The sequence below is a fragment of the Prunus dulcis genome, chromosome 6 (genome assembly GCF_902201215.1).
Source record: "Prunus dulcis chromosome 6, ALMONDv2, whole genome shotgun sequence".
Lineage (NCBI taxonomy): Eukaryota > Viridiplantae > Streptophyta > Magnoliopsida > Rosales > Rosaceae > Prunus > Prunus dulcis.
Genome location: NC_047655.1, coordinates 6,798,143 through 6,822,821, shown reverse-complemented (window position 1 = coordinate 6,822,821; position 24,679 = coordinate 6,798,143). Strand labels below are relative to the sequence as shown.

Genomic DNA, 24,679 nt, shown 5'->3' with positions numbered 1-24,679 from the left:
GTTCCGGATTAGAAATACTTTTTCCCAGATTTCTCACCCTTCCGGTCCGCCAAAAGAAAGAGTTATACAGCGAGTCTATAGACTCTGGACTCTCAGACAGAGACAGGTACTGGGCGAACCAAGAAATTTTGGCTGCTACAGTCGGTATAGTGGCTGAGATGCAGCAGCAGCAACAACAACAGCTGGGTTTTGAAGAATCATCAAATATTGGTAGCAATAGGGTGAGTCTATTGATTCGTCACCTTCCAGAAGCCATTCCTGAGGAGACCCTGTTTCGGCTGTTGTCCCACTATGGTGCTTCTTCTGTGCGCTCTTGCTCTGCTACTGGCCGGTCAATGCTCTCTTCTCTTCCTTTTTCAATTGTTTACCTGTTTCCTTTGCCCCCCTCACTTTGATCTGTGTATATGAATATAGGTTGAGGAACTGCGCATTTGTGGATTTCCAAAATGAAGGCTTGGCTTACCAAGCACAGCGTCAGTTGAACGGGTAATGTCATATCTCTTTTACTTTTTTGATTCAAGCAAAAATGTCATATTCTAGTTTTCTGTTAATAATTGAGTTGGTGGCTGTGTTTTCTTTGTTTGGTAGGCTGAGGTTTCTTGGTAAGGTCTTAAAAGTGGAGAGGGCGACCGCTAATAATGATAAGCCATCGCAGGCTGCTAACAAGGATTCTCTTTCTATAACCGCCACTTCCAAATCATCTTTGGTCCACAATCCTACCAGCAATAGAGATATTCAAGAAACTGAAGTCTCAAGATCAGAGCCCATTGCCCCTAGGCTTGGTGTAGACTATCCCTTTCCTCCTCACCTTGAGTATGTTATACCTTTTCAATTTCTTTAAATTCGTGAGACATTTTTTATGAGGATGTCTTTTTTATGAGTATAACATACATATGTTTTGTCTATTCTTCATGTGATCGTCTGATGTATATTTGTTATCTTTTCTTTCTTATTCTTCTAGAGATTATAAACTATCATCAATACTTGTTACTATATTTTCAAGTATGTTCTGAATTCATATTACAAGAGTTCCTTTGATGATCCTATTGTCTTTGGCCCTTAGTGGCCGGAAAGGAGTCTCTCAATTTCAACCAAACTATAGCTATCTTAATACAAGGCTTAGAAGATATGGTTTGCTGAAATGAATGAGGCTACAGTGGCTTAAAGTTTCAGCTTGTTGTTACATAAGACAATTACCCAGTTACCTTTGGCCTCCCTTGACGTATTATCTCATGTTGTGTTATGAATGGCATGCTATATCTCGGTTATGAATGTCTAATAGGTTGACATTGCTCTGTTATGAATGTCCAATCGGCTTATCTTTCATTACAGGTATGCTTACCCGCCACCAGACGGAAATATACTGACCAACATTGTAAATGCTCTTATCGCCGTTCCTCGATTTTATACACAGGTTCTCTCTAATCTCATGCTAAGCTAATGTTACTATACTTTGGCTCCCTTAATTTGAATTTCTACTTCGTTTTGTCTAGTCAACTAGACATATTTTTGCAGCCATGTCAATTAAGACTTAGAATAATCAACTGTAGGTTTTGCACTTGATGAACAAAATGAATATACCAGCTCCATTTCGTATGGCTCTTCCCTCTCCACCACTACCACCTTCAGTACCCGTGCCACCACCACCTCCCCCTCCTCTAGCTGCAAAACCTCTCTCAGCAGATTTATCAAGTGAAGAGTCAGAAATGGAGTCTTCAGACGAGGTAACTACTTGCCTTTAGATTGCTAAACGCTCATTAGATAACATTTGTATGTGAGAGAGAGGATAGAGACGAGGGAAATGAAAGAGAAGAGGGGTAGTATGGTTTTATTTAATTATTTATTTAAAAAACTGAGAACAATTTTTTTAAAAAAACAAACAAACAAAAACCATTTTATTTGGAAACCATTGTTTCTATTCTTTCATTCATCTCTCTCTTTAAAGAACAAAAGAAAATACTGAAAATTTTACCAGACAAGCACCAATGCATCTGGACCACATTGATCATTTCTTTGTGTGTGCAATCTACAAATACCATGTGCAAAGAATACTTTCTTCCTCCCTGATTCTGGAGATTTAGAACCAGAGGCATGCCAGCTTTTGCTTGCCAGTCCTCAAAAAAGTTCAGTTGCAAATTTTTTCTTTTAAAATAAGTTTTCAAGAAGGATAATTTTTAATTCATCTGCATATCTACACATTTGTATACCATGGGGAAATTATTTCGTGTTTCTCCAATTTGATATGTGACAAGCAATTAGTTACACTGACTGTTTAATTATTCTAGTTGCTTTATACATTCTTTGAGACTTTGGCTTGAATGTTATTAGGAGGTTGATGGAAAACCCTCGAGCGGAACTTCAAGAGGACGGAAGCGTGTCAAACGAGAAGCAATTGTTGGTCCCGCAGTTGATAAAGATGTAGCTCACGAAGATGTTGGATTGAAACCCGCTATTCTGGTCCCTAAAGAGAGGCCAATGATAAAAAAGAAGAACCCTATCGTACAGGTGATTTACTTTTCAAGATGAATGATCGTATTTGTAGTATGATCTCTTATCTTCAAGCAATTTTTGATATATTTTCTTACTTTGTTTCAGATAAAAATTGCCCCCAAAGTTGTTAACAATGAACATAAAGATGATAGCATTACCAAAGACTCAGAGCATCCAAAAAATGAGAGTTCAGATATTAGTTCTTTTGCAACTCCAGAAGAACTAGAAAGAGGAAAGTTGCCTCCAGAAGAAATATTATCGCTGCCGATGTTTAAGGTATCAATATCAAAAAATTTGCTTTATTTTGGTAAAATGAGCATGCGACACAATCAAATTTACTAATTTCTCTGTGGAAGGATCAAACATGTATTAACCCAAATTCTTATCATGATAATATGACAGTCTTAACATATAATTCAACAAAATTTTAAGTTATTTTTCTTAGTTGTTTTCGTAGTATGTTTCCTTGTTTTAGTCACTAGTTTTAATTTTTAAAATTTGTTTTTGTTTTCCGGTATTAAAAACAATAAAAAACGTGACTTTATTATAAAATTTGTCACCATTGATTAGCATGAAACCAGAGTTAACTTTTAAAAGTCCATGGCAATGGAAAAGAGGATTTTTGTGTCTGCGGTTAACTTTTTGCAAGCAAACTTGTTTACTATTGTAATTTTGCTTAGTCTGTATTTTGTACCGGGTTGTTTGTGGAATTCAATTGCTTTGTGCCTATTACATATTATACAAGGTTGGTAGGTTGGGGCTGGCATCAGAGTCTGAGGAGGTGCCTTGTAGCCAGCAAAAATATATATGAATTTTGAGTAACTTTTTCTTAATAAAAAGCTGACAAAATTAAGATTTAGCTGACTTCCGAAAAAAATAGTATGAAAATCTCATTTGGAGTCTTCAGAACTATGCAGCTGGGAATCCTGCCTCTGTGTTGTATATAAAGAACCTGGCAAAGGACATCGTTGCTGATGACTTCTACTACATATTTGGTGAGCTCACAATCCTGATGAATTTTATATCATTCATTTAATCTTCTTTTACAGTAGGTTCGGAATCTTAGTTTCTTCTGCATGTTTTTTGTTTTGAGATTTTTAAGAGTAGACTGTTGAGCAAGTGATTTCTTTACACTTCATTTCTCTTCATATCTCTCTTGTTTTTGGTGTCCAGTCAGGAGATATGGCTCCAATTCTCCTTGTCCAAGAACTGTCAAACTGGTGAACCTTTCTACCTACAGTAATGCTTATATTGTGCTTGTAGGGTCATTATTTGGAAGCGTTGATGCTGCCAAATCTGGTCTCAGTCTAAAGCTTATGCAGGTAAGGTCTCTTGATCAACCTCTATGTTTCCAAGTGAAGCTTTGCATATTTGATTCAGTTTGATGTCTTAAGTTGTTTTTTAGATGCACCACTTTTGAGATAGTCTTTTAAAGTACAATAGCAAACAACATTTTGTTGTCTTTTGTAATTAAGTATGTTGGCGGAGCCTTGCTACTCTTAGTAAAAGGATACGGAACACAACTGTCAAATGAGAAAATTGTGAGAACCTCTCTTTGTCCATCAACTTCTGATGGACCAGACAAAAATAGGTGGAAAAAGAGAACATTATGAGGTGTTATGAGCCCAAATTGAGAGGAATATGGTGGACTATAAGGTTGAACGAGACTTTTACCTTGCCTTATGAAGAAAGGATCTCAGAGTCCATTTATAAATTTGAATGCCTTGATGAAGACTACTTGTTGTGAAGATTTCATTCTTTATATATAGTGTCTCTGGCATGATATATATAGTACTGAAAGCCAATTGCAATTTTTTACTGATCTTTGCATCCGCATCAAGTGACAGTTTCCTACTCGCATAAGCTGATAGTAATATTTTCATGTCAGGAAGGAAGAATGAGGGGCCAAGCTTTCGTGACATTTCCATCAGTTGAACTAGCCCATTATGCTTTGGTGCGTATCTTGCCAATTCATATAATAATTGTTCTATAATTTAGTACCATGGCGGTCTTGGAGGCTTGCCTGCAAGTTTTATGGTTGTATGGGGCAGGGGGAAGCGTGCTTCAACCTTACAGGGCTGCTTGGTGCAGTCTGTATTTTGGAACATATTGCTGGAGCGTAACAGGAGGATTTTTTTATGAGTATGAGGGATTGGGTGTTGGTGAATTATGGGATAGAGTTAAATTTTGGGCAGCTTTATGGGCTTGTCACTTCAGATTTCAAAGACTCTTCTTATTCCGCTATATTGAGGGATATGGCTGCTTGGTGCAGTCTGTATTTTGGAACATATTGCTGGAGCGTAACAGGAGGATTTTTTTATGAGTATGAGGGATTGGGTGTTGGTGAATTATGGGATAGAGTTAAATTTTGGGCAGCTTTATGGGCTTGTCACTTCAGATTTCAAAGACTCTTCTTATTCCGCTATATTGAGGGATATGGCTGCTGCTGTGATGTGAAGTGTTTTTTTGCGTCTGTTTATTTTTTGGCTTTTTGCTGGATCTTGTTCTATTCTTTCTGGCTCACTTCCTTTGGTCCTTTTGGTGTTGCGGACTCTTTAAGTAGTTTGGCTGGTGCCTTTGTTTTAGTGTCTGTTTTCGTCTGTTATTATGTTGTTGCTCGTTTGGCTTGTGGATGCCTTATCCACTTGTTGTTCCTTTTCGGTTCTTTCAATAAATTTTGTTTCTATTCAAACATAAATAAATAAATATATATATATAGGTTTTTCGATTACATATTGGATTATACAGTTTTGCTTATCATTCAAGAAGATCTCTCTAGTTCTTGTGTTATCTTGCTTTTGAGTTGGAGGAGGTATAAAAGTTCTCACTTGTTGTGCATTATAAACCTTGGTTGCAGAATCTAGTGAATGGGTATGTATTCAAAGGCAAACCAGTGATCATCCAGTTTGGCCGGAATCCTGCAGCGGGCAAAGCAAATTAAGGTCGACTATCAGCGGAAAGTTCTAGAGGTTAGATTTTGTTTCTTTCTCTTGCCTTGTATTTATAAGCAAGCTGCTAATACTCTCACTTTTTTTTTAGTATTATCATTTGAATTTCTAATGACATATTGCTCCTCAGTCAACCATATATCAGTTTACTAACATCAATAGACGCTCTGTGGTGCAGTCCAATCATGTTGTTTTCTTTTTTAATAAATGGCTAGGGGTGGGGTTTTCTCCAGAACTCATAAAGCTTGAATGTCCTGTGGTGCGGTAGAGAGACTTTTATATAGTACTACCACACATGGAGCAAAAGGTGGACTGAGAGCTGGTGCTAAAAAGGTTGAAGATACATAACCAGATGATCTCAACAAGGCAATTCCTGCATCAATTCAAAAGTTCTAAAAGTACTGCATCAGAGGGCATAGTTTTGTTTCATTGATCCATGCTGTCTCCAAGACCTGGCCAATTAATTGACCGTACGATTCGACTTGTGGAGTCGCTGATGCAGGGTACCAATTGTGGCATTCCACTTCCCATTGTCCATATTGTCTTTTTTTCATTTTTATATGGAAATGAAAATTTTTTTGGGGGTTATATTTTTCAGTTGTAGGCTTAAAAGATACAAAGATGAGAAGCTTGTAAAGGCGGAAATAAACAAGCAAATCGACTATTTTAATTTCTTGATTTAAAGGGTGGATTCGGATGAAAGGATTTAGATTTGAGTTTCATATGTAAATTGCTTAATTGAACCTTAGATTTGGGATACTTTTCTCTTTGAGTATCAAACATTTGATTGTAAAGTAACAAAAAAAGTTTATTTAAAAAACAAGTAATCATTTTTAGGATTTTGGGGACTAATTTGGAAATCTCAACAAGCCAGAGAGACCAAAAAGTATCTTTTAGCCCAAAATGAATGAGACCACCAATTCAAGGTCCAAGCAGAAAAGCCCATTTAGCTCAGAGATGAAAAATGTTCACCTCAGGAAAAATGTCAGAATTGAATGTGAATTATTGAGTTACTGTTTGCAAGAGACCAAATTTTAAAGTAAATTTTTTAAGCTCCAAGGGATTTTAGATAACGATAAATTTTTGTATGCACAAAAATAAAATATTTTCATTTGTCTTATGTATATTGAATGGTAGAAATACAAAAATTACTCCATCTCCACAGAACATAAATCTTCGTCAACAAAAATGCTAGGAGAAGTTGTAAATGGTATAGCCTTGTTCAACGTTAATTGATGAACAAAGCCCTAAAGAACTGAAGAAGACAACCCATTATAATGTATAAGGAATTGTTTCATCAAAGTTGAGTTTTTTTTTTTTCCCCAACTTACATATTGCAATTTTGCTGTTCATATGATGTCGGTTTTAAAAGTTAAAGAAAAGTGGATTGCTTTCTTTTTTTAATGAATCAGAAAATAGTTATCCTTTTTTTTCTTTTTCTTTTTGGTCTCAGAAAATAGTTATATGTGCTATATCATTAAAGAGAACCCTCTTTTTTCAATGATAGAGGTGTGAAACCCATTAAAAAGCACTTTGTGGTTAGGAATAAGTCGAATTTCGAGCGGAGATATCTTTCGGATGTGGCAACACATCGTGATATTTACCCAAAAAAAAAAAAAAAACTCTCTTTGTTAATCAAAGATGATAAAAAAACAATTTAAACCTTTTTATATTAAATAATTTTAATAATTAAAGGTGATAATGTAATTTTAACATTCTAATCTTCCATTAAAAAAAACTAAAGAAATAACTTTGTATTTAATTTGTTTGGAGAAAGAATATTTAGTTAAAAGAAAAAAGGAAAAGAAAAAGAAAAACCTAGGAAAATCTCGGTACATTATGAACTGGTCTGTGGCTCTGTGTTCTGGGTCTCACTCCAAGAGCCACAGCAATCCTGGTCAATCGAAACATGAACAACGGCGAGCAAAGACGCTTAAATGGAGAGGCAGAGGAAGACGAAGACGAAGACGATGCAAACAATGGAGGCCTCGCTGCTTGGGAACGAGCCTACGCTGATGAGAGGTCATGGGAGTCACTGCAAGAGGACGAGTCTGGGCTTCTTCAGCCCATTGACAACCAGAGCCTTAAACATGCTCAGTACCGTCGTCGCCTTCGTGCTGCCTCCACTGCTCGAATTCAAAAGGGTCTTATTCGTTATCTTTACATTGTTATCGACCTCTCTAAGGTATTTGATTCCCATTTGCTTAATACCCTTTTGAGCTCTAAGGAAATTTTGTTCAATTTTGGTTATGGGTCTGTCTGTTTGTGTTTAGAGAGAGAGAATTTAGCTTATTTTTCTTTGGTTTGATCTGATGGAATTGGTTTTTCTGGAATCTTTTGTTTAGTAAAGTTTGGAACTTCAAATTGATTTGAAGTACATTGACTTTATTCTGGGTTGAAAAATGGTTAGAGCTGAGTGAGGACAACCAAGGACATTGGTTTATATCATCTTCAATCAATAATGAAAATGATATGTTAAGATACATGGATGCAGAAGTTCTTTGATAGTTCTGGGTGATATGTATCTACTTAATTTGTGATTTCAAATTGTTGCCTTTGGTTTCTTTTAATATTTGTAGGCTGCTGCGGAAATGGATTTTCGACCAAGCCGAATGGGCGTGGTTGCAAAACATGTTGAGGCTTTCATTATAGAGTTTTTTTACCAGAATCCGCTTAGTCAAGTTGGCCTGGTGACTATAAAAGACGGTGTTGCTCATTGCTTAACGGATCTTGGTGGCAGTCCCAATTCTCATGTTAAAGCTTTGATGGGTAAGCTGGAATGCTCAGGTGACTCGTCCCTACAGAACGCATTGGATCTTGTACATGGGTATCTGGAACAGATTCCATCATATGGTCATAGAGAAGTTCTGATCTTATATTCAGCTCTCAGTACCTGTGATCCAGGAGATATAATGGAAACTATCCAGAAATGTAAGAAATCCAAAATTAGGTGCTCAGTTATTGGTCTCTCAGCAGAAATTTTCATATGCAAACATCTATGCCAGGAAACTGGTGGCTTGTACTATATTGCATTGGATGAGGTGAGTTCAACTAAGTAACCCTACACTACTAAAATAACATGAATTCTGGTTTTTCAAGGCATTTGAGCACAAATTCTATCATCTGGATGAAACGTTTCTCAAGAATGACCTTGATGATAACCCAAAATAAGAAACAGTGTTGTCATAGAGACTGGAAAGTGGTCTTTAGTCTCACTCTTAAAAGATTTAACATTTATTTATTTTTGAGCCTGATGTTCATCCAGAGTTATTTATTAGATTTAACCGACAAGTTTGTTTTTAAAACATTCATTCTGATATGTATCTCCTTGCATAGCCACACTTAAAAGAGTTAATCTTGGAACATGCACCTCCACCACCAGCAATAGCAGAATTTGCAATTGCTAATTTGATAAAGATGGGCTTCCCACAAAGAGCGGCAGAGGGCTCTGTGGCAATTTGTTCATGTCACAAGGAGGCAAAGGTCGGAGGTGGATACACTTGTCCAAGGTGCAAGGCACGTGTATGTGACCTACCTACTGAATGTCGCATTTGTGGGTTGACGCTTATTTCTTCTCCTCATTTGGCAAGGTCTTATCATCATCTTTTCCCCATTGTGCCATTTGATGAGGTCTCTCCGTCACTACTAATTGATCAACAAAACAAGTTTCCTAGAGCTTGTTTTGGCTGCCAACAGAGTCTTCTCAATCCCGGTAAGTATTTATGTACATAAAATAGATCATTTGGAGCTTTTGCAATAAATTTGATCATACATGCATTTGAATGGCATTTCTACTGGTCATCTGTGTTTTTGTTTGGTTATGAAATGTTGTAGATGTAGATCAGTCATGTTTTCTATGATTGTGTCTGTCAACATTAAAACTTCTGCAGGTCCAATAAGGAAGCTGGGGAGCTTAGTGATTCTTTGCCATAATGCAATTGTTCCCCAACATGTTAGCAGATGCTCCCTTAGGAAGCAGCATCTAGCTGCTTTTGAGTGTAATAATGATAAGACTACTTAAGAGGAGAAGAGTCTAAATTGGAATAGGTTACATGATGAGAGAATGAGAGGCATCTTATCCCCTCCAAAAAGAGGCAGTAATAGAAAAGTGAAGGAAGAGAAAAGGCAATTAAAGTGAAAAGGTGAACTAGAAATTTGGCTCAACCCTTAATTATAAAAATCACAGGGAAAGAGTAGGAGCACCTCCCAAATAAAACTAAGTTATTCATTGATGTCATATATAAACCTTGCCTATGTTTTCAGCTTTTTACCGGTTGCATACGTGGAATGTGTTTGCCTATGTAACAGGTGGCATCACTTCCCTGGCTTACTTCCTTTTCACTGCTTATGACACAGGAAACAAACCCAGCCTTCGTGTTGCTTGTCCAAAATGCAAACAGCACTTCTGCCTTGATTGTGACATTTATATTCATGAAAGCTTGCATAACTGCCCAGGTTGTGAGAGCGCTAGGCATTCCAAGATACCAAATGCTAACAAAGGATGAAGTACTGCTGCCTCCCCATATGTGGTTGTCTCTCATGACTGTTTGTACTACCCGAACTTATGACCTGGCTACTGTCACATGTGGCAGTGTTCAATCGGAGCTGCTGGGTTTCTCTGATGTTCTTCATCAAGCCTTACAAAAGAAAACACAGTAATTGACAGTACATTGATGAATCCGAGTTTCCAAATTGCCATAAACGATAGTTTAAGAAACCGAGGAATTCTTTTCCTTGTTTGTTGCCGATACCATTGCAGCTGAGGATTTGTTAGTCATAACTTCATAGAGGAGGGATTCGCATTTGAAAATGCAGATATGGTAGCCTATAGTACTGTGAATTTGGATAGATATGTTGTCTTAATACAAGTTTTGCTCCGTTTGCTTTGGTTTTGCTTGGAATTGAATGACATTTTTTGCTCTGTTTGTTGATGGCTTCACATATAATGCACGATTTATCTTTCATCTCAAGTAATCAAATTTGCTAATGTAAATTATGTAAACGTAAGACAGATTAAAAAGTTTTATTTAAAGAATCATGTATTAATGTCTTCATAAGGGTGTCCAAGTAATGGGAAATTTTCAGACCAAAAATAATTTTATAAGAGGCTTAGCTTTAGAACATTGAATCTTCATCCAATGCATCACACCACATCAATGGTTGGGTGTTTGGAATATTGTGGGGGTCTGAATTTTTTCACGATATTTTACTGTCCTTTATTTGACGGAAAATCAATGACAGGCTCGTGCCAAAAACACTCGGCTTAAAATTTGAAACATTTTATGTCTGGAGGAGCACGATTATAGGCTCAAAAGTCAGAAGTCTATCATGAAACTCGATTGGAACGCATAAAACTAATAATTTCTACGTTGCCCCGCCATCGGAGGTGCAAGGGCCTTGCTGTCCTTCAAATGGATCTCTATACGTTACTACAAATATCATGCCCGAGTAATGGGCACAAAAAATTCATTAAAACCATGCCAGACCATAAAGAGAAACATCCATTTTGACAAAAAATGATTTCTCTATAAACAACTGAATCTGAGTGAATATTTACAGGCTATTGCTTCTCGCTATAAAACCGAGACAAGGCAGCTTATCTTGTATTTCTGTGATGGGGTTCCCCCAACTACATCCAAATATTTGAATTGATGGATTCAAATCACATATCTCCTGTACAATACCAGCACGGGACCTGCAGATCATTAAAGAGGACTTGAACATGCCTGTTTCTGTTAAGTCAAACAGGCATCACGAACACAGCTGAAACGTGAACAGGATACTGAAAAATGATAAAAGGCCTCAAGCTTACAAACCAAGGGAAAATTTTTGCAGGCGCCAGCAAAAGTTTTGCAATCATGCAGTCTATTTGGATGCCTTGTGTATTAAATCGCTTTGTTCTACCCCGGGTGCCTTGTGCCGCATCTAACACTCTGTTCTCCCCGAGGTGCCTTGTGCCGCATCTAACACTTCATCTCTTGTCAGGGACCAAATGTCTGTCAGCATTCTTCAAATTATAAACCCAAAACTAGATTCTCTGAGTCAATCATAAGATTACTCCAGGATATGTTTTCCATCCCAGGGAAATAAAATTAAAAAAAGCCCAAAAGATAGTTCTCATAAAGAAAAAGTTCCAGTTCCTCTATTCAGAGTCCGAGTCAATAGAAAGATACAACCGCGGCCTGACAGAACGTTTTTGGCGAGGAAATGAGAAAGGACTATTTGATCTCTGCCTACTTGTCTTGTCAGATCTGCTACCGTCATTCATACCGAGAAGCAAAGAAGCTGCAGAAGGTACAACAGTGATGAGCCTAATGATCATTAAACTGCAAAGATTTCCAAAAAGGGAATGACAACAATACAATGGCTGGGACAATTTCCACACCCTTATATTGCTATAGCCAGTCTCTTTGATAAGGTTATTGTCTTTTCAACTCTTTCTATGCAGATTTCCTAAAAGAGAGATATTTTATAGATGAAGGCACAGAAGCATTCCTTCAGTTCTCTGTTAACCTCTATATTCTGGTCTCTGAAGAGACTCACAAAGAATCTGCCTCTCTTCATCGTGCCTTGGTGAACATGGTTCAATTCCTGTTTTGCAAAGAAGCTAGAGTAAACTAGGATGTACATGAGGCAGAAATGAGAAGAGCTTTAAAAGGTTGCACTCGGAGTACAGCAACAAGCTTGGAAGAGTTACAGGTTGGGCAGTGTCCTACTTGAATTGCATATTTTAGTCCCATGGAGTTCATGAACTTGAATATGTGATTCCACATGAGTTTGAGCTTGAAGAAGCTCAGTAATGCTCACTTCATTACTCAATCTCACGAGATAGCACTCACTTGTACAAGTAAAACTTACGGACAAAAAGGAGATATCGCTCGCTCATACAACCCATAAGTTGTTCAAAGAAGAAAAACAAATTTGACTATGTCTCACATTTTAAGCATGTTTATAATCTATTCTCTTTTAGTTCCTTCTACCTTTTTCCATGGTCATGAATCAAAAATTTGTGACATCATCACACCAATCTAATAATTAAGTAAAAACAAAAAACAATTTCTAATTGTGCTCAACGACAGAGCTAAGGCGTGCAATACAGTTTTGCTGGGTTGAACTCAACTGGTTACCCGATTCAATTACACGACTGAATTATGAAAAGGAAGATGTCAACCAGACTTCTAACCACTAGAATATGGTGAGAACTCTAGAACCCAGTTTTACTTAAACCCTTCAACTATTAGCATGGCACTCTAGAAGCATTAAACTTTTTAAACTAGATTAAACAATTTAAGCTTGGCCACCTAATTGAAATAAATCAAAATATACACAAAACTATCATCACTAGCTTGCAAATATTCTGGAACTTGATGTGTTTTATTGTTTGTTTAATATTAAAAATAACCAAATTGGTTTTTTTTCCTTTTTAATCTATTTCTTTGGTTTAAAGACTTTAAGCTTCAGAAGCTTTAAATAAGAAAATAACATATTTACTTTTTTTTTATTATAGAGGCTCGGCCACGGAATTCAACACTAATTGAGAAAAAACTAATGATACTAATTAAACAGGCAGAAGCTTAGCCATGTAAGGGCTAAGAGATAATTGGGAGCAAATGTCATATGCTATCAACTTTTGTTTCTCAATAGTAGAATTAAAGTTATAAATATTACTCTCTTTCTTATAAGAAACTTGCGAAATAGTTGAAAAGTCAATAACCTGATTAAAGATGTTGTGGCTATAGCAATATAAGGATGTGGAAATAGCACCTGCCTGAACTATGTATACTGAAGGTGTTGCAACTGGAGAAAAAGGAAAAGTAAACACAACCCATTTCCTCCCACCCTCAAACCTTTTTTCATATCCAGTACAAGTTAAAAGGTAAATATTTTGATCACCAATAGAGTAAAACCAGTTCTCAAACAAAACCTTCACAATGAAATCAGAGGTGATGTATATTAAACCATTAGCATAAATAACCATCAAGCTACCTTTAATGCCAATCATGAACCGATCTAAAACTCATTGTAGCAATTCTGTCGAAAGAGAACGAACCTGTGTCAGCCAAAGAATCCATGGCACCATCTCTGGATGGCATTTGCATTCTCGAATTTAATCCATTTGGAGTTGCAGGCGCACCATTAATGCCACTGGCATCACCCCCAAGCCTCAGAGAAATCCAATCATCAGTAGGGACACCATTTGACATATCAGCCTGATCTCTCAAATCAGAATGCACTGATGCATCTGATGGTCTTGTGGGAAGAAATATTTGAAGAGAGGGATCATCACCAGCAAAAGCCAATGGATTATCAACTAAGCCATCATTCATGTCAGCATTTGAACGACCAACAGAAGAATCAGGTACTAGGGTAGCAGATCCCATGGCAGTTTCTGAAGCCAAGGTGTATCCATTCATAGATGTGGAACAATTGATGGAACCATGAGGCAGACCAACTAGGGTATCTGGTACATCTGCCTCAGAACTAAATAATTGAAACCCAGGGCCTGATTGAGTTCCGGGAGCTAATGGTGGCCAGAGAGGAATAAAATCATCATCGTTGCCATTAAAAAGACCCAAGCATGGATTCCCACCAGTCCCAAGCGTGGGATCTTCACCATATGAATCAGCAATTCCAGAAGGGGCCACAGGAAAATTAATCCCACCAGTATCATTTCTCTCACTCCTGTAGATGGTTCCAGAGGGCATTATGTCGTCATCGGAATCACTTAGGACAATAACTTCTGCATCTCCTACAGTTGCAGAAGGATTTTGTCCAGAAAATCCATACACAGAATCAACATTTAGAGAAAAGGAATCCATCTCAATTCCATTGTTAGTAGAGAAATCAAAGTTCCCACCACCATCCTGATTTACACTTGCATCTTCACCATCCCTACCACTTCCGGTGGCACTGCTACTCATTGGGATAACTTTTACCTCGTGGTCTCCAAATGGCACTTGTAATCTATTATCTGAAGAGGTGTTCATATCTTCAGGTTTGCTGAATTCCCAAACACCATTGCGATTCTTCCTCATTCCTAGTTTCAAACCAGTATGACCTTCTGAAACACCTTCCTGTTTGACCTGCTTCAAAACTTCAGTTTTTGGGATAATTTCTTCATCTGTTGGGGCAAGTGTACTATCAGGAAGGTACCACCGCCCAAGTTCCCCAAGATCCCTACGATCACTTTCACTTTTAGTCTTCACTCGCCAAGAACCATCAGGCTTCACCTCAATCTCTGCTACATCTTCTCCACAATACCTCATCTGTAACAACCCATGACCGGGAAAAAAAAACAGAAAAGAACAAGAAAAAAAATGGATCAATAAAACGATACTTTAGAAACACAATTTTCTGTAGCGCATAAGAAGGCATTACCTTTGACGTGATACGATTAAAATATGGATCAATAATGACATTCTCCAGTGCATAGTTCTTAAGACAAATCGGGCATTGCCACTGCAATCATAAAGCAAAGCATGCTTTAAAACTAATAAATAAATAAGGACAAAACAACCACATCTTTCATTTTGGGTAGAAGCTTGCCTTCCTTGACCGTTGATTCATTTCCACAAACACTTCAAGATCAAAACAGCCCATGTGAAGGCAGGGCTTGAATCTCCCAGCAACCTTCATTCTTGAACCACTCATCTATCAAATACATGCATAAACATACCCAATTCAGTCCCAGAAACAAATAGCACATACGAACAGAAGCACGAAAGGTGTTCCTCAACATAAGAAAACCTCTCTAGACAATTGATATCCTGTACTACAGAATTACTACATTGAAAGTAAAATATAAACCACATTGATAGTATTGTTTGTGTTAGAACAATTAGGGTCAGCATCAGCTAATATTGGACTGTCCCATCAGTAGAGGGACGTTTATCGTTGGTACAACCCTAGGGAGAGGCACTCACAACATTGGAACTTGATGAAGCACTCTAAACAATTAGCCTAACAAGCATTATCGAGACAGACTCCTGATAATCAATATAAGAATTTGAAAAATAAGTTAGAAGAGAGAACCCCTTGGTTATTCGTATGGTTGGCAATTCAAACATTCTTGAATCTAAGAGTTGAGATTAATTGCAATGCATATAATTCAGCTCATACACAAAAGTAAAATTCATACAAAATATAACATTCCACAATGCATTATATAATTGTGTTAAATTTACTGGGTTCATAAACTCCTATAACGAAGTGCGCAATTTTCGTCCCACAAAAGTTTATCAGAAAAACGATTTACCGGACAACGCAGATTGACAGTAAAAGAATCTGCAACAACTTCCAAATCACTGTCACTATCATCGTTATCCATTGCAGTCCCGCCACCAACGCAACGACACACACGAGCAAGAGCATCTTCAAAACGCTCACCATCAGACTCCTTGGGAATCACATTGAGAACCTAGAAAAATAAAATTCAAAATATTTTACTAATATAATAAATACCAAGGAAATACACTAACAAATAACTATTATCTGTTGGCGTAGACAAACTTGAACATGTACAAGTACTGGCAGCAATATAAAACAAATACACTAGTCCTGTATATTTGCAAGCGTTGTATAATCTTGAAATACATCTTTATTCCATTGATAAGTATGATCTTAAAGCTTTGACGCTAAGGTGACAAAACATCTTCATTCCATTGAATTCTCCCATCTTCAACAACATTTTACATACTGAAAAGTCCAAAACAGGCATACAAGCCTGAAACACTTTACATCAATAAAAGAGTTCTTAGGGAGTTCAACGACACCAGCTGGATCCCATGTTGATTCAAACATCTTTGCCAGCGCTGAGCATGCCAGAAATATGCATCTTTGTGTTTCCACTGTCTCTCCTCCCATCAGCCACAATTTCCGGCTACCTCTCTTCCCACATTTTGGTTTAAAATTAGTCCTAAAATGTCCCCCTGGATCGACACACCAATTTCAAACCCTCCATACTCAAAAGAACATGTTTTGTATTTGGGTGAGAAAGAGCCAAAACAATGTAATCCATACACATTGCAAAATTTAATTTTTCTGCCCATCACTCCCATTTAAAGCTCATTCTTTGCTGCACTAAAACACATTCCCAAAGATCCCTGGAAACGTTATATGGGGTACATCTCTAAAAGAAATTGACTTACAACAGACACACACACACACCCCTTTTTCTTTCTCCATACTCATACTGGAATCACCAAAACATTGACATATTTGCAAATTTTCTGCCTGATATGTCGTTTTTTTCATCCTTCAAGTAGTTTGCGGGACTTAACAAACGTCTCTTTTTCAGGTTGCAACTTTTACAAGATGCGTAAATACAAGCTCAACTATCCCAAAAAAACAAATCATATTAAAAAAATCAGCAGTACCTGTTGCAAAGTGCGTCTCTTCACAATACGAACCCCTAAGCAGAACATACGGGCATCACATCCTGTTAAGGAAATCTTATTAATTCCGTCTTTCGTGTATGGTGTGATCTGACAAAACAACATGAAGTACACTAAGATACTAAACACAGAAACAACTTGTTAAGTGTTTTGATTCACAGAGCAATCAGAAAATGCCCTGCAGTCACAAAGAAAGTAATCTCATCGAAAATAGCAAGATGATATGGGTTAAAAGCATGGAAAGAATACTGACAACTAAAAGCAAATAAATGTACAGGTGGAACTCACAATTGGACCATCATCACGACCATTAGCTCCGAGAAGTTGCGAGCCAGGTCTATTAATTGCACGAACAGGCATACCTGCGTATAATCCAGAGAAATCTCCAATGAAACACAGAGTACATTCAAGTAAATGCATTTACATATTCCAAATACATAACCAACGTGACCTCTCTAAGACCACATTTTAGATTTAAGCTCAAAATTCATCAATAAATGTCAAACAATCAGAATTACCATACCATTGACCTGTAGATCTGCATATTGCGGCCATTGCATCCTGAATGCAACTTTGTCATTTAGAAGCATACACCAAGCCTGCAAAATAATGTCAGAATGACAAATCAACATATTTAGTGCCATGTACAAGGCCAATGATTCCCCAATCATCATTCAATCCATTAACCAACCTGGACATCATATTCTTGTTTAGACAATAAGTCTTTGTCTGCCCTGGTGAGGTGAAATGTTTTCTCCACAGTTTGGACTGGGTTTGAACTGGACAATTTGCAAGGTCAATGAGGAACAATATCAGATGTAAAGTACAGCATTCAAGACATGGATTGTGAAGTAAATGCTATTAAGAAAATGTGCACAGATCATCAAAAAGGGGATTTTCTTCTCTGTATGTGAGTGTACATAGATCTTTGTCAAGTAGTTCATAAGAATAATTCTACTTGTTGTATAGTAAATCAAAAGAGGATAACATGGAGTTTTTGGCAACAAGACATTTAGTCATTCAAAAATATACTGGCTCATAAACAGTATTATGAATTGAGAATTAAAAACAAACTACTCCCAAAATTATATCCTATGTATCATATTTTGGGCTAAGTCTCATACGCAAAGTAATGGCATCTTCGGGACAAAACTGATTGTTGCTTGGAATTAGAAAATTATTACAGGGCATGTGCATACTAAATACACATAAAACACATATAAGAAATTACTATAAAAAATGAACTCTGGATACAAAAGTAACTAGCTCCTAGAAAATCTTTTTTTCTCTTTTTGTAAGCATGATTTTCCAAAATCCCTGTCTACCAAACACAAAAATTAGCTCAACTTTCCTCCTCTTGTCATCAATAACTATATAGCTTCAAGACAAACAGGGAAAACAAACTACTATGAACTTCACATATCCTAAGCTTGAAGTCAATGCAAAGACAGATCCACTCACCCATCAGTTGGACTATTTGTAGCATTCAACTTCACAGGATGTAAAGGATGTTGAATACTTACCCAAAACCTGAATAAGAAGAATCACATGGTTAAGCCAAAGAAAAGCCATAGTTTAAAAGATGACAAAGAATTTGCACTGTTAAGCATAAGCAAAGTGAGGCAATAGCCATTACATCAGTAAGGTCAAGGTAAAATGCCGAAAGCCACATGGTCAAATCAGGCATGATCATTATGTTGGGACGAATTTTTGCCACTTAGATCCAGCTAAAGTCATACCAACCACTAAATTATACCCCATAATGATCTAAACACATCCTCTCCTCCTTGCAAAAATGGCACCTTCAACTACACATTAATCATTGCAAGTGATGCTAAAAAAACCAAGCAAACAATCAAGAAAAAAGACACTCTAAGCCCAAAGTGAGACCTAGTTGACACCTGAAAGACATGTCTGCTCAATGTCGATTCTTTAATTTTGGTTTCTTCTGACTAGTAGAATTAGCTTTATTCAAATTTAGCTTCTTTTCAAATGATTTGAATAGTCAATTTCAGATGATTTAAAAGATGACATACTATCCAACGATTATACCAGAAAATAAATGTTATATGAAATAAGAATAGCCTGTACGCTGAGTAACTCAGAATCTAAAGTCATCATCTTCACGACATAAAATTTTCTCAAATATTATGACATTTAAGAGAAGCTAACCATGGTATTGTAAGCTCACGACTAGGAGAGATTAGCAACCCAAAGGGAAAAAATGTTCAAATGTTCAAATGTTCCAATGGTACATAAACTGAGTATAGGAGGTTAAAGAGGTCATAACACCAAAATGACATCGCATTGATGGACAGACGCAGTGATATGAAATATGCTAACATCATAATATGGAAGATTTAGCCCAACTTAGAAATGAGAAGAAGTTGGGAGAGAGGCTCAGCACGTATGAGTTAAACAAACCCCAAAACACAAAAAAATTAATTAATTAATAATTCGTGAAAAATTAATTATAAAGAGTTTTTATAACAAGAGAATACTGGTGCCACATACGGATCAGCCCGACTTAGTCGACACATTTCACAATAAAATAATTCGGGAACTGGTAGATTGCCTTCCACAGGTTTCTCTGGAATAATAACACAACTCATGTGTTGCCACACTTGGCATCTTGGATCTTCACACTGCCATTAAAGCAACCAGAAAAGGGAAAATCATAAGAAAGGTGCAGTAAAGGTGTTCAAACGAGAAAAAATTTCATGTAGAAAAATTAGGTCAAATAACAAAAGGACTGGGCATATAGAAGGCTTGTGTTTGTTAATCAAGAACTTGTTTGTCTGTTTACTACTACAAAGAACCATGCTATATCTAAGGAGACTCGAGAAAATATGAAAATTTGAAGCATACCTTGATCATTGACTCTGTTTCTAATAAACGCCCACAGAGACAGCGAACCTTTATATCTGACTGAAAGGGATCCTCAATTTCACCTTTTATTTTCACATTACTGCTGTCAGAGATGCATTGTCCCTTTGATGCTAAATCAGGGGCCCCAGAAATCTGCATTTTTCTGGAGAAAAGAAAACACGAGAAAGTCAGAGGAAAGAGAAGTAAACACACACACATCTGATTACATAGATTATGAAACATATAGGAGAACTGCAGCTCTACATGATATCATTACAAGGGATAGGTCAGTAACTAAGGAGTTAACTAAAACAAAACGCAAAGCAAGCGAATATTCCAGCCCCTTAATAAAATCATGCCACAAATATATGAAAAATATGAGAACATACCTATAGGTGTCATCTACAAGTTCCGCCACCTGTTCCTTTCTAACTGTATTCTTCTTTGGCCACATTTTAGAAACTGTACATAAATAGAAATAAATACAGTACTATCTTTTAAAAGAATCAGACATGGAACATATCCAAAGAATTAAAATCATGTGAACATATGATGTTACAAACTCACACAAACAATTATTCAACCCACCCCATCCCCCAAAACCAAACCAAACCAAAAAAAAAAAAAAATCAGATTAAATAACACAACCCAATCATAAAAAATAAAAATTAATACAGTTCAGCTCATAGAAGTTAAAGCCAAGGACAGTTCAAGAAACACATTTGGGTAGAGAAGAAAAAGGAAACAATCATTAGTATTGAAGATTTTAACAATCAACAAACTATCCAGCTGTAGAATCACTTGATTCTATATTGTTATTTGTGTCTCAACAATTGAATGATTGGATGACAGCCCTTTATTCTATGCAAAAAGATTTAACAGAAGTGTAGATAGCACCAATTTACTTCCACTGGATTTACAACTAAAATGTCCTCACCGGTTTCCTGAACTAGAAAATGTTCTACCGGAAAAAAGAATTATAATTCTAAGATTCTCAAACATCGGTTACAAGAGCCCCACTCGTTTCTATGTCAGTACAATACAAGACAAATAGCAAGTGAAAGCCACTTCATACAAAGTACCATTAGTGTTAAATATATGTAGCATGCTGACAAAGATTACATGTCATACGAAGTACAACAATTTATGACACGAGGATTCACAGCATCGAAGAATTTATTATAGAAAATAATTGAGAACAAAATAGTCATAATTTCTTATATGTACTACATGATGGATGATGAAAAGGAATTATCCATGTTTAGCCAACAGATTAGATACATTTATAAAAACAAACAGTATCCCCAATCAGGAATGCTATTGGAACAATTAAAGTGTCTGAACCAGGAAGAAAACAATTGGTAAAGAACCATTTACCTTGATCTTCAGAAAGAAGTGCTAATATCCGGTCAACAAGATCCTGCATAATAGACATTGGTGAATCAGACAATGGTCTTCCCTTACAACATTCATCTTAAAAACCAGGTAAAATGGCTTCAGAAGATACCATGGTAAAAAGTAGGCTATTTTTTATGGCAATGAACAGGCCACATTTGGCCTAAGTTTACTTATTTTATACAAGAACAGAAAATTCCAGCAAAAAATATATCCAAATAATTTGACAGATCCATGCACTCAAATGCCATCACGGAAAGGACTAACAATAATAAATCCATCTTGACTGTTGCAATATTTTCATAGGATTGACAGTGGCAAACTTAAGTGATCGGAGGATTTTTTTTTTTTTTTTTGGGTGGGGGGAGAAACAGAGAGACTCGAATTAGCCAGGCAACTCGGATAGTCATCAAGAATAATAGCACAGAACACGATATGCAATAATTTCTTTCCAAAACACAACAATAATTACATATGAAGGAAAAATTCAATCCAACCATAACAAATTGCACCTAAAGTAAAATATAGAATATATTAACAAGGCCTAACTTCTTTCATAGGAGTATTAACAAGAACCATAAGAGCCACAAAAACGTGACTTCCTGTGAACTCAAAAAATTTATGCCACTGTAGCACAAAATGCAGTGGCATACATGGATAATATCCACAATCTATGGGAAACCAACATCGCAGCACAAAAGCGGTCTTTCTGGCATCTCACCTGCTTCTTCCCCTGCTTTGAAAGGCTTAATTGGGTGAGAACATCCTTGAGCTCTTTTATTCGAAAATAAGCCAATTTTTCCTGCAGTAGTAAACAAAAATTCTAATAAGTTCACCGCAGCAATAAGTAACATTCCACCAGTGGGGACACCAAAACAATTCAATGCAATAGTAAGCAAATATGGAGGTGCGAAAAACAACTCTGATAACTAACCGCAAAAGTACGAACAAACACCGATATAATTAACAACTGCAACATCATACCCTCTCTACCTAATTTTTGACTTCCTACAGTGAAAATAAATAGCTAAATCACTCTTTTCTCAAAAAATTCATCGTATCTGCACTACTACCTACTGTTGTGATTCTGAAAGAAATAAGTCACTAACTCCTTTGACAAACCAAACCATGCTAACAGATAGATGATGCTTTAAACAAACGAAATTAGACATACTGTACAAGTGACCATATACAACACAATCTCTCTCTTTTTCCTTCAAATGATAGACCCAGTAAACCGAACCACACTCATCCAAGAAAAACTGTAGATAGATATTATGAATTTCAGAAGCTCATTTTAACATGAAAACTGTCTGCTTCAATGAAATTAAAAGTTGCATGAGATACTTTAACATAAAAAAATAAAATATGGGACATGGAAAAAAAATAAAACTTGCAGCCAAACATGTAACTAGATTTACTACACTTTCTTAAAAGCTAATTCCCCATCAACACTACTTGCCCAACTATTCGTGATCAAACTGTATTCACGTAAAATGTCTTTGCTTGCTTCTTCACATTTCTCTATAGTTAAGTCTTTCTTCTTGTGTCATCCATTCACACCTTATGCAAGTCACACAAGCAACAATAAGGGAAAAATTAACAATAAGCAAAAAGATATCATACCCAGCTACATTATGTCATATACTAATTGGATAAAAGACAAACCAATTGACACACATAAAGCTGCTAATTAAGCTTATTTCGACTAATGCTTATAATCCTGCCAGTTGCATACTGGTTGACTAAATTCACTACAGTAAAACAAGACCACAATTGACTAAATTAACAATAGCAAAGTAAAATTTCTGAAGCAAATGTTCTACCAAATGCCAAAACTACATCCACTACAATACAACTACAAAATTGCATCCATCAAATTGCACAAGAATCAACACAAACTTAATATCCCAGCAAATTTCATAACAATAATCATCAAGAAAAAAAAAATGTAATCAAATTGCAACAAATCAACTAAATACCTTGCAACTAGCTACCAAATCCATTTTCACCACCAAAAATTAATGCCCAAGAAGTACAAAATCTTCACCGGACCAATTATTTAATCAACCACCAAACCAAACATACCAGCACATAGCCTCCACGGGGATCGATCTAACCAAAAAAAAAAATATCCAAAAACAGATTAATCAGAACTAGAAAAACAAAAACAAAAACATTTCAACTGAAAGTCCTGGATTGAATAGCAACAACAGCATGCACACAAAAAAAAAAACCCTAGAAACCGATTGAAATCTTACTTGGGTAAACGAATTGGGGGACGAAGTTCAGGGTTTTTGCTAACGCCGACTCTACTCCTCTTCGTCCCTGTTGTTATTGTTTCGCGTTTTGCGTTTCTTTTTGACCGAGACCCAACCAGAACCAATCCCCCAATTACAAAGTTCGGACGTATCGCCGATTATCCAATCCGGTTTTTTCACGGGGACAGGTCCGGGTTCGGTTTCGGTGCGCTCACGTGTATGTTGTATGCCACGCCCTCCCTGCTCTGGCTTCTTTTTAGCCTTAGGTACGGCTACGGTGCGGCTCTTCGGTCTGATAGAATAGTTCTGTACCCCGCTAAGATCTCGCCACGTCAGCAATCACTAAATAAATTAAAATAATCGCTTTTTATTATTTTATTAATAACCGTACAATTAGGTGTTCGATCATAGTGGACTGGAAAAAAGCATGCACGAGAGAATCAGGAAAGATGGAGGAAGGAGCACGGAACGATCTCTTGTGGGTCCCGCAGGAGTACCAATTTTTCTTTTTTTGGCACATGTATGAATTATTAAAAAATTAAAAAATTTCTTTTTTCTTATATGGTTTTTTTTTTTTTTTCTTTTGGTGGAGAAATTATCAAAAGGCAGGAGGGAAACTCCGAGCGCCGCGTTAAAAAGATGGACAAAGCGAGAGGGGGGCCCACAGAACGAAAAAGTAGAAAAAGTCATTCCAACAAATTGAACAACTTGAATTTTAGATTCTCTACAAATTGCTTGGTAAAAAATTGGTTTCGGTTTCAATTGCACTTCTGATTGCATTAGTTCAATGAGATTTTGTAACGATTTCAATCGGATTGTAATATCTTAAGTGCTATTGGGTGGTTGACAAGTGTCCTTGCGAAACATGAAAGTTTCCAATTGGTCCCTTCCATCCATCATCATTCAACTATGCTTGGAATGTCTAACAAGACCATTAGCTATCGTTGGTCTCTGGCGTTTAATGTTGTTTTTAATTTAGGTCATGTTGTAATTGTTTTTTTTTTTTCCGATGTTGTGGTAAGCATTTATATTTTTACAGTTGTGTTTATTTTCATTTAAGATTAGCCTCTATGTACGGGCTTCCGCTCCTGTGAGAGGTTTTTTTTTTTAAATAATAAATTTTATTTTATAATTAAAAAAGATAATTGGTAGTTGTATTCCATAAAAATAGGCTCCATTATCTTATTTTTCATTTAATATGAAAAAGTGTGAATTTACCATATTATTTTTATTTAATTAATAATTTCAGTTCTTAATGTTTGCATTAATCAAGGGTATTTTTTGGCATTTTAAGGGGGGTGTATCCAATTATAACTTTTAATGA

At 36.5% G+C, this 24,679-nt stretch overlaps 3 protein-coding genes across 15 annotated transcripts; 2 read left to right on the top strand and 1 right to left on the bottom strand.

The window, feature by feature from the left end:
* Window positions 1–2: 2 nt before the first annotated feature.
* Window positions 3–6,186, top strand: LOC117631491 (U11/U12 small nuclear ribonucleoprotein 65 kDa protein). Of its 7 annotated transcripts, none has more exons than XM_034364684.1 (12): window positions 7–331; window positions 415–486; window positions 589–813; window positions 1,333–1,414; window positions 1,551–1,724; window positions 2,329–2,505; window positions 2,596–2,766; window positions 3,398–3,485; window positions 3,754–3,812; window positions 4,379–4,444; window positions 5,348–5,459; window positions 5,654–6,186. In XM_034364684.1, exons 1-11 carry the CDS (start codon window positions 159–161, stop codon window positions 5,429–5,431), a joined length of 1,371 nt encoding a protein of 456 aa, XP_034220575.1. In that variant the 5' UTR covers window positions 7–158; the 3' UTR covers window positions 5,432–5,459; window positions 5,654–6,186. The 7 variants fall into 7 exon arrangements, 6 of the variants coding, with proteins under 6 accessions (XP_034220580.1, XP_034220579.1, XP_034220578.1 ...); XM_034364685.1 differs by having other exon boundaries at window positions 5,617–6,186; XR_004586329.1 differs by lacking the exon at window positions 5,654–6,186 and having other exon boundaries at window positions 5–331; window positions 4,383–4,444; window positions 5,348–5,409.
* A 1,083-nt stretch (window positions 6,187–7,269) lies between these two features.
* On the top strand, window positions 7,270–10,363 carry LOC117632813 (general transcription factor IIH subunit 2). The gene is made up of 4 exons (XM_034366401.1): window positions 7,270–7,623; window positions 8,018–8,479; window positions 8,775–9,150; window positions 9,795–10,363. The coding sequence occupies exons 1-4, from the start codon at window positions 7,348–7,350 to the stop codon at window positions 9,941–9,943; spliced, it is 1,263 nt and encodes a 420-aa protein (XP_034222292.1). The 5' UTR covers window positions 7,270–7,347; the 3' UTR covers window positions 9,944–10,363.
* A 497-nt stretch (window positions 10,364–10,860) lies between these two features.
* On the bottom strand, window positions 10,861–23,596 carry LOC117633275 (E3 SUMO-protein ligase SIZ1). Of its 7 annotated transcripts, none has more exons than XR_004586590.1 (18): window positions 23,356–23,596; window positions 23,077–23,209; window positions 21,816–21,896; window positions 21,077–21,119; window positions 20,089–20,161; window positions 19,700–19,862; window positions 19,346–19,476; window positions 18,293–18,361; window positions 17,523–17,610; window positions 17,355–17,430; window positions 17,120–17,193; window positions 16,814–16,921; window positions 15,694–15,855; window positions 14,985–15,089; window positions 14,817–14,897; window positions 13,489–14,704; window positions 11,255–11,723; window positions 10,861–11,133 (listed from the first exon to the last, which is right to left on the bottom strand). XR_004586590.1 is itself a non-coding variant. In XM_034367005.1 (17 exons), exons 2-17 carry the CDS (start codon window positions 23,098–23,100, stop codon window positions 11,581–11,583), a joined length of 2,637 nt encoding a protein of 878 aa, XP_034222896.1. In that variant the 5' UTR covers window positions 23,101–23,209; window positions 23,356–23,596; the 3' UTR covers window positions 10,861–11,580. The 7 variants fall into 7 exon arrangements, 5 of the variants coding, with proteins under 5 accessions (XP_034222896.1, XP_034222899.1, XP_034222897.1 ...); XR_004586591.1 differs by lacking the exon at window positions 10,861–11,133 and adding an exon at window positions 11,824–12,029 and having other exon boundaries at window positions 11,607–11,723; XM_034367005.1 differs by having other exon boundaries at window positions 10,861–11,723.
* Between the last annotated feature and the right edge of the window lie 1,083 nt (window positions 23,597–24,679).

Excerpts from the sequence above, each read along its gene's own strand:
- LOC117631491 (XM_034364684.1), top strand. The coding sequence starts at position 159 with ATGCAGCAGCAGCAACAACAACAGCTGGGTTTTGAAGAATCATCAAAT. Across the intron at positions 1,415-1,550 it reads TTCCTCGATTTTATACACAG|GTTTTGCACTTGATGAACAA; the intron begins GTTCTCTCTAAT and ends AATCAACTGTAG. Across the intron at positions 1,725-2,328 it reads AAATGGAGTCTTCAGACGAG|GAGGTTGATGGAAAACCCTC; the intron begins GTAACTACTTGC and ends GAATGTTATTAG.
- LOC117633275 (XM_034367005.1), bottom strand. The coding sequence starts at position 23,100 with ATGGATTTGGTAGCTAGTTGCAAG. Across the intron at positions 17,431-17,522 it reads AACAAGAATATGATGTCCAG|GCTTGGTGTATGCTTCTAAA; the intron begins GTTGGTTAATGG and ends ATTATTTTGCAG. Across the intron at positions 15,090-15,693 it reads CTGTCAATCTGCGTTGTCCG|ATGAGTGGTTCAAGAATGAA; the intron begins GTAAATCGTTTT and ends TGTATTTGATAG.
- LOC117632813 (XM_034366401.1), top strand. The coding sequence starts at position 7,348 with ATGAACAACGGCGAGCAAAGACGCTTAAATGGAGAGGCAGAGGAAGAC. Across the intron at positions 7,624-8,017 it reads TTGTTATCGACCTCTCTAAG|GCTGCTGCGGAAATGGATTT; the intron begins GTATTTGATTCC and ends TAATATTTGTAG. Across the intron at positions 8,480-8,774 it reads ACTATATTGCATTGGATGAG|CCACACTTAAAAGAGTTAAT; the intron begins GTGAGTTCAACT and ends CTCCTTGCATAG.